The sequence below is a fragment of the Brachyistius frenatus genome, unplaced genomic scaffold, assembly GCF_029030835.1.
Source record: "Brachyistius frenatus isolate BFR_SWC_R1_liver_20210118 unplaced genomic scaffold, ASM2903083v1 Contig_203, whole genome shotgun sequence".
NCBI classification, from domain to species: domain Eukaryota; kingdom Metazoa; phylum Chordata; class Actinopteri; family Embiotocidae; genus Brachyistius; species Brachyistius frenatus.
This window is the reverse complement of record NW_027210802.1, coordinates 436,144-445,000: the sequence shown is the minus strand read 5'-3', so window position 1 is coordinate 445,000 and position 8,857 is coordinate 436,144. Positions and strand designations below refer to the sequence as shown.

Sequence of the window (8,857 nt, the reverse complement as noted above, 5' to 3'; positions counted from 1 at the left end):
TGGTCATAATATTGGCATCAGAACGAATGATCGGACCGCTCGAGATCCTGTTTCCTGTTTGAAACTGTTGGTCTCTTCCTCTTCAGGCTCCGTCTGCACCACCCGGAAGAAGACGGGCGTCGGCTACCCTCAGCTCAGCGCCGTGATCGAGTGTGCGGACGCGGCTCACGGCCTCGGCGGCCACATCATCTCCGTGAGTGACTCCGTCCCGTAATAATCAACAACAACAACAACAAAATAAATAAATCGGAGCTTAAATTCAAACGGCCACTGAGGCACCGAGGAACCAATCTCACAGGGAAAAAGTGTTTATTTATACCCATATACCCGTTTATATACAGTTTATATACAGGTTATAAGCAGTTTATATACAGGTTATAAGCCATTTATATACAGTTTATAAGCCATTTATATACAGGTTATAAGCAGTTTATATACAGGTTATATACAGTTTATAAGCAGTTTATATACAGTTTATAAGCCATTTATATACAGGTTATAAGCAGTTTATATAGTTTATAAGCAGTTTATATACAGTTTATATACAGTTTATATAGTTTATAAGCAGTTTATATACAGTTTATAAGCCGTTTATATACAGTTCATATACAGTTTATAAGCAGTTCATATACAGTTTATATGCCGTTTATCCCTCGAACATGAGCAGGCCATCTGTTTCTAGATTTACGCTGAGCTGAGCGGTTTTCTGCTTCACATGAATTGGACATTCGACTCAACTAAGAGAAAATGAGCTGAACTATTCCTTTAAACTGAAGCTTATAGTGGAAACTATTGATAATAGTTCATCTATTATTAACGTATTAGGCTTTTGTGTGTTACTGTCTGTAATTGCATGTCATTTGTTCCAGTTGTTCACACGCAGCCATGATTAACTTCCAGTCTCTCCTGACACGGTGTTTCTTCTTCTGTTTCCTCTTTCACCCAGGATGGAGGATGTACTTGTCCTGGAGATGTCTCCAAAGCTTTCGGCACGTTTCCGAGTGAATTCTGACTTTCCTGAGAATTATTTCCGTTTAAATAGAAAAGGCCCGTCACTGTTTATTTATTTGTTTGTTTGTTTGTTCCCGCGTGACTCTCTCAGGTGCCGGGGCGGACTTCGTGATGCTGGGCGGGATGCTGGCCGGCCACTCAGAGAGCGGCGGCGAGATCGTCGAGAAGAACGGCAATAAATACAAACTGTTTTACGGGATGAGCTCCGACACGGCGATGAAGAAACACGCGGGAGGCGTGGCCGAGTACAGGTCCGAGTTAATCCGGTTTATAACGGGCTGAATATGTTTCCGCTGTCTCCTCTGAGGATGACTCTTGTATTTTGCCTCCAGAGCGTCGGAGGGGAAGACGGTGGAGGTTCTTTACAAAGGTCCGGTGGACGTGACGATACGAGACGTGCTGGGCGGAGTTCGCTCCACCTGCACCTACGTGGGCGCCGGCAAGCTGAAGGAGTTGAGCCGCAGGACGACTTTCATCAGGGTCACCCAGCAGCTCAACACCGTGTTCGGCAACGACAGCTGAACCGCCCGTCTGACTTATTAATACTTCAAATACTGCCCTTTTTTGTTTCTTTATCCGAATTTCGGATTTTGATGCAGTTTAAGGTTTTCTTTAAATTGCAATTTTAGTATTTCGTCTTTTGATTTCCTTCGAGTCGCTTTCCACTGCAACGTTGTTCTTTCGCACATTAATGCAAATCGGCAGCCGTTTAAATCAACTGAGCCGAGATCATGCTGCAAAGCCTTCGTCACCAACAGGTCAAATCATAGCAAATGTCTTAAACTATTTGTAAAGCTTCAGTATGGATCCAACTGCTGTAGCTAGTTAGTAGATTTTTAGAAAAGTCAATCATTCCATCACTCATGTTTTGCACTTTAATTTGAAAGTCTAACATTAGTCTGTTGTTGTTTCATGGATGTGTGAATGAAGAGCGTAGAAGTTATTCAGTGTCAACGTACGTTCTCTGGTTCCAGCTGCTCCTGATCAACACCAACGTTTGTATGGCTTTTATTTTGCTGACGTACACATTCAAGTGTATTTATGGTTCTTTAAAGTCTAGCGGTACTTGGAGAGTTTTTCACCATCGATACTGAACTGTTTAACTTCACACTGAACTGTTCTTACGTGATCTGTTGTTTCATTTATTGTTGACGTATTCGTTTCAAGTAAAATATGAAAAAAAGATTGTTTTTATGTTGCCAAAACAAAAATTAATTCCCATTTCATCCAGACAATAAAACATTCCACGTCTTAAGATTTTACTGGTTTTATTGTTGATTTGATCCTTTGTAATGTATATATGTGACAAAACAGCATTTATATCCTTCTACAAAGCAAAGCAGAGATGTGAAGCAGTGACCATCCGCCACCACCAGATGGAGACAAACACATGAAACTAAAAGAACCATCAAAGTTGACCCAGACAAACAGTTGAAGAAAATGATAAAACAAAATATTTCATATTATTTCGATGTAAAGACATTCAGCTAAATATTTCATAGCTCCTGAAGTGTTTGATTTTGATTATGTTCACTCAATATTATTACGTGAAGAATTGAATTACACACGATGTGTCAGAGCTATTGGATACTGGATCTATCTAGGATTTCACTTCACAGTAACTTCACTCCAATCCATTACATTTATACTCATTGAATGACAGCTGAAAGCAATGATCTGCAGAATCCTGCCACTTAGCAAAGTTCACAAACCATCTCCGTGGTGCGCCGGCCACCAGTCATTTCTCCACAGGAACATTTCGCCAGGGGAGAGTTGTTGGAATGCTGCTGCCAGAATCCGTAGACATCCTTGTTGTATTTCTTCCCACATGTGCATCTCCAATGCTGCAGCTGCTGCTGCTGCTGCTGCTGCTGCTGCTGCTCCAGCTGCAGCTGCTGCCACCTCTGCTGCTCCAGCTGCAGCTGCTGCTCCAGCTGCTCCAGCTGCTGCTGCTCCAGCTGCTGCTGCTCCAGCTTCTGCTTCTGCTTCTGCAGCTGCCTCAGCTGCTGCTGCTGCAGCTGCTGCTGCTGCAGCTGCTGCTGCTGCAGCTGCATCTTCTTCTGGGAACTTTTATGGGCATCTTCCTTTCCCAGTTGGACAAACGGGACCAGGTCCCCCTCATTGGGGCTCACCTGGATTGTGAGTATCTCCTTCCTCTGATGCTGCCCGGTTCTGCTGTAGAAGGACAGCTTGGAGGTTGGAAAGTTCCAGAACACCTCCACCATCTCAGGTCGAGGCACAGCCTCATCTCCTTTCTCCCCCTGGAGTTTCTTCCGTGTAGAGTTTTTAAGACAGCTGATCTGGTTGTCTTCGCAGCACAGTCCGTAGACAGGTCCATCTTTCTCTGTACTTGCAGAGCATTTAGACCATAAACCAATGGTCCAGTCAGACTCTTTGGAAAGACGCACCGTCCATCTCTGAATGTCGGCCCCTGCGAGGGTACTGCTGATTAGAAGAGTGCCACAGCACTGCCCCATCCAGCTTTGGTGGAAAACCTTCCTGTTGTCTTTGGACAGCGACATGCCGGGGCCGAAAATCTCTGGGTCAAGGAACAGGTCTGGACTAGCGACAAGCTCCTGGTGGTCTTCTGGATCCACCAGAGTCAGCAGAGATCCCCAGAACTGGCCAGCTTGCTGCATTATTTTTTCCCCTCCTTGTATTATCTCTTGAACCAGCTTGTCCTGATCGCTGCCAGGCTCCAACCCTTTCCTCAGATCCACCGCCTTGGCCTTCTCCACATCCTGTTGCACCTGAGAGTACATCTGCAGGAATCTGAAGGTGTCCTTCTCGTCCTGCGCCGCCTGCATGCTGCGCTTGCTGGTTTTGATGGACACCATCCGAGCGGAGACCGAGCTCTGGACGCTGGTCAGAGAAATGTCTCGAAGGTTGGTCACGGCCTCGATGAGACGCAGGCTGCAGCCGTGCAGCTTCTCTCTTTCACTCTTCTCCCACTTTTCCAGACTCACATTCTTGTCATCTGTTGTCACCAGCAGGGCCTTCTGCTCGACTTCGAGCTTCTCCACGAGGTCTTTGCGGGCTGTGGAGAAGGTCTTCATGTTGTGCAGGCGGTGCTGGTCTTCGATGGCGCAGGAAACGCACACGCAGGTCATGTCGTCCAAGCAGTAGTACTCCAGCATTTTGCCATGCTCGGGGCATTTAGTGGTCCCACACAGAGCCATGGGTTCGGTCAGAGGATGAGTCTGCAGGAACACGGGGGTGGTCAGGTGGGCCTGGAGGTGCTGCACGCACATGGAGATCTCACACTTCATGCAGGTCTTCTTTGCCGGTTTCCTGTCCGTCTCTGGACACATGTCACACAGAATAATCTGTGGATCCTTTTCTATCCGGTCAGACATGTTTTCAGAAACAGGAAGTCTTGATTAGATTTCTTTAAAATCCTTTTTGTTGAGTGTTTGGTAAAGTCCTTTGAATCCTGCTAGTTGCTCTTTGGTCGACTGGATGACTGAAATCAGATTCTGCTGAACTGTTGGTTGGATTTTGCCAGTTGTTTTCCTGTTTACAGTCTCTTCATCTCCGGTGAGACACGTCAGCACTGCAGCGCAGTTTCTCTTTACTGAGAGATGTCTCCACCCATTGCATGCTTTACTGCCTCACCAAACAGTAAGGGGTGGAGTAGGGCAGCATTGGCTGCAGAAGGTTTACTGTTAAGTTTCATTTCACAGAAAATAAAGAAGCAACACCCATGGGAGTGGAAATATATTCAGCCAATGACATGCACACGTTAATGCAATTCTTTGATGCAAAGTAGGTTTATTGAACATTTCATGGGAAATAAACTGCCCACAGTGAAGGCTATAATATCATACAACTGTACAACAGTGTCAAACAGTCACCTGCTGCTCATAAAAAAATCCTCAGCTCATCAGTCAGTAAACTCGTACAGGCAAAGTCTGCACTCAGGGTAACTGAGTAGACTACATTTACTCAAGTACTGCAAGTACCAGTACTCAAGAACTTTCCTTGAGTATTTCCATTAGATGCTGCTTTATACTTCCACTCCACCACATTTGATTGACAGCTTTAGTTGCTTTCAAATTAAAGATTTGTCACAATAGATAATCTAACAAGCCTTTATAACACAATGAAAACAGCAGTTTACAACCTTTTGTTTTTCAATTTGATTTTTGCCTCCTGACATCTCACAAAAACCTGCGTAGTTGGTTCACAGGTCAGATGTCAGCGAGTTGTTAACAGCTGTTTTTTTCCACCCAGAAAACTTCTGAGTTTCATTTAAATAAAATATGTAAATGATCCAACATCTCACCAAAAATCAAAGTAAAGATCTACTCTAATGACGTCATAATGAATCATAATCATATATATCAGTCAGAGGGACCAAACCAGTTCTTTGTGGATACATTTTTGCTGCTGTTATAAAAGTACGAGTATACTTGTACTTCTACTTGAGAGGGGTTTTTCCATGTAGGACTTTTACTTGTAATGGAGTATTTGTATGTTGCTGTATTGGTACTTTTATTTTAGTCCGCAGTGAAGCACAAAAATTAAACTGGCAACTCTATCCAAACCCTTTTTTTGTTTTCAGTTTCCATAAATATTGAAGATCGATTAGAACAAAGTGGAAAAGTCAGGCTATAAAATGAATATGATGATTATATATTATCATCATCATCATGTATATCCGCCATTATTAATCAGGCGGTGGTGGGGGGGGAGGGGGGGGCGTTGGACTTCACATTTGATGTCACCACCAGAAACTGCGGGAAAAGGAAACTTGCAGACATGTTTGCACACCAACAGGTAGGAGCTCCTCACCAGGGATTCATTTAATCTGAATTCATCTGTGTCTCCGTGACTGCTGCGAGGGAAGACATGAATCTTTAAAGAACAACCATCATATTTACAGTATGAGCAGCTCATTAACAGCTAGCCACTTAGCAAGCACACGTTCCCGCATCAGGATCCATGAAGGCAGGTTGGAGGTCTGCAGAGTAAAACCAGGATCCATGAAGGCAGGTTGGAGGTCTGCAGAGTAAAACCAGGATCCATGAAGGCAGGTTGGAGGTCTGCAGAGTAAAACCAGGATCCATGAAGGCAGGTTGGAGGTCTGCAGAGTAAAACCAGGATCCATGAAGGCAGGTTGGAGGTCTGCAGAGTAAAACCAGGATCCATGAAGGCAGGTTGGAGGTCTGCAGAGTAAAACCAGGATCCATGAAGGCAGGTTGGAGGTCTGCAGAGTAAAACCAGGATCCAGGATCGATGGACTTCATCCTCTGGAGACATTTGAGGATAATTAGCAGGTGGTGAGCGATGCCACGAGATAATGTTGGCGTTTACCGAAACGTTTTTTTTAAAATTTTTTTTCATTTGTCATATTTATTCACTGATGTAGTTAAAATGCAAAGAGCACGAGGCAGTTTATGGCTCGGTGACCTTCCCCTCCACGTGCAGCAGGTCCACCGGAACTCAGTCCACCGGAACTCGGTTCTTTATTGACTTAAAGATACTTGCTGTATTTGCCAAGCCTTTATTTTGAGGGAGATATTGTATGTTTACTGCAGAGCTTCATTGACTCTTAATTGAAATCTAAGAATTCCCTGTTAAAGAAGGCAGTAAAGAACATGACCTTAACCAGCTATTTGAAAAGCACTTGAATGCATCATAATGTGAATGGATACTCGTGAAATATATTTTGCTCATAAGAAGTACAACAGCAATACAAGTAATAGAGTATTTGTACTCTTAAGCTTTGCAACGTACTCCACAATCAACAAAATCCGTCACAGGTCAGGTCATGTTGGTTTTATTCATATAGCTCCTTCAAACAACAGAAGGAGCTCAAAGTGCTGCCCGACATGAAAAACAACATTTAAGACAAATAAGCAATAAAACTAAATGAAAGAAGGTGAAAACGAGGTCAATACAGGAGGATGTATGTGAGCAGTTAATTATAAAAAATAAATAAATGGAATGACAGGAAAGGTTTGTTCAGCCTCTTCCACACAGAAGCAGCACGAGTGCTTCAGATTTGGAAGAAAAAACGAGCCTTTGTATATTTGTCTTCCTCTTTGCAGGAGTCGTCACCACAGATCAGTCGGATGAGACAGCTCGGTGACGGAGGGCTCGCTGACGGAGGGCTTGCTGACGGAGGACTCGGTGATGGAGGACTCCCCGATGGAGGACTCGGTGATGGAGGACTCCCCGACGGAGGACTCGGTGACGGAGGGCTCGCCGACGGAGGGCTCGGTGATGGAGGACTCGTCGATGGAGGACTCGGTGACGGAGGGCTCGCCGACGGAGGGCTCGGTGACGGAGGACTCGCTGACGGAGGGCTCGGTGATGGAGGACTCGCTGACGGAGGGCTCGGTGACGGAGGGCTCGGTGATGGAGGACTCGCTGATGGAGGGCTCGCTGACGGAGGGCTCGGTGACGGAGGACTCGTCGATGGAGGACTCGCTGACGGAGGACTCGCTGACGGAGGGCTCGGTGACGGAGGACTCGCCGACGGAGGACTCGGTGACGGAGGACTTGGCGACGGAGGACTCGTCGACGGAGGACTCGCCGATGGAGGACTCGCCGATGGAGGACTCGGTGACGGAGGACTTGGCGACGGAGGACTCGTCGACGGAGGACTCGCCGATGGAGGACTCGGTGACGGAGGACTCGCCGATGCTCTTAAAGGGACTCCAACTCTACCAGCCAGTCACGTCCCACCGCTGGCTGTCAGCATGGACCAGAACAGTGCCGTGGTGCTCCCCCTGGTGTCCGACAACAAGAAGCTGATATGGGTGCAGACCGTCCAGATCGACCTCCAGCTGGACGGCGCGGCGGCGCAACTGGACGAGGCCTTCGACAGGTTCCCGTACCTCACCCCCAAACAGACGGCCGACCTGGCGCAGCGCTGCTCCCTCCATCCGGACCAGGTCAAGGTGTGGTTCATGGCTCAGAGGCTCCGCTGCGGCATCAGCTGGGACTACAAAGACATCGTGCAGGTCCGGAGGACGTTCAAGTCAAGTCGGGGGAATGGGAAGAAAGAAAGGATGGGTGGAGAGGTGGAGGAGGACGGGAGGAAGACGCAGAAGAGGAAGGTGAAGGAGACGGGAGAGGTCGGGAGTGCAGAGGAGGGACAAAATGTGGCGGCCAATGAGCAGTTGGCGGGAAAAATGAAGATAGAGAAAGACATAGAAGAGGACGGCACTCTGAAAAAGTGTAAAAGGAAGAGCGTGAAGGCGAAGACGGGAAAGACAAGAAAGAAGGAAGATGATGAAGGTGTGATGGAGACGGAGAGACGAGCTCGCGCCTCCGGCAGCGTGGAGGTGGAAACAGGTCGTGGGCTGGAGGGAGAAGCAACAGACCAGCGTGTGTTTGTCACCGACGTCGACAAACTGAAGGAGCTCATCGAATTGAACGACGGTGACGCCGTTGCCGACGGACAGCAGGACTCGTCCACGCCGACCTCTCAGATCCGCTCCAGAGCGAGGACGCGGGCCCAGATGGCGCTGATGAAGACCGCCTTCCGCCACTGCCAGTACCCGGACGGCAAGGAGTACTGCCGGCTGGCGGCGCTGACCGGCGTCCCCCGCGTCTCCGTGGTGCAGTGGTTCGGCGACATGCGCTACTACATGAAGAGAGGACGGCCTCGCTGGATGAGCGAGCAACAGCACAGGCAGGCGCTCGCCAACATCCTCTACCGGCAGCACGTGGGAACGCTGGCCAGGTTAAAGAAGGCCGAGGGCGACGCCGCCTGTGAGATGAAGCCTGAGGAGGATGGCGGGGTGGGGGGAGGCGGTGGGGGAGGGGAGGCGACAGCTTGATTGAAAAAAAAGTTGCCGAGTTTTGAGAGAAAGTTGTTGTGAATCTGCTCATT

At 47.6% G+C, this 8,857-nt stretch overlaps 2 protein-coding genes across 2 annotated transcripts in view; one reads left to right on the top strand and one right to left on the bottom strand.

Moving 5' to 3' along the window:
* gmpr2 (guanosine monophosphate reductase 2) overlaps nt 1-2,266 on the top strand; it is a 5,254-nt gene extending 2,988 nt beyond the window's left edge. The window contains exons 7-10 of the mRNA XM_069718991.1: nt 87-193; nt 947-989; nt 1,103-1,262; nt 1,344-2,266. Of these exons, the coding sequence (XP_069575092.1) occupies nt 87-193; nt 947-989; nt 1,103-1,262; nt 1,344-1,533 (500 nt within the window). The 3' untranslated portion in view covers nt 1,534-2,266. The remainder of the gene's footprint in view (nt 1-86; nt 194-946; nt 990-1,102; nt 1,263-1,343) is intronic.
* LOC138633025 (uncharacterized) lies at nt 2,263-4,562 on the bottom strand. The gene has a single exon (XM_069718994.1). The coding sequence runs from the start codon at nt 4,365-4,367 to the stop codon at nt 2,706-2,708; it is 1,662 nt and encodes a 553-aa protein (XP_069575095.1). The 5' UTR covers nt 4,368-4,562; the 3' UTR covers nt 2,263-2,705.
* Nucleotides 4,563-8,857: the final 4,295 nt, after the last annotated feature.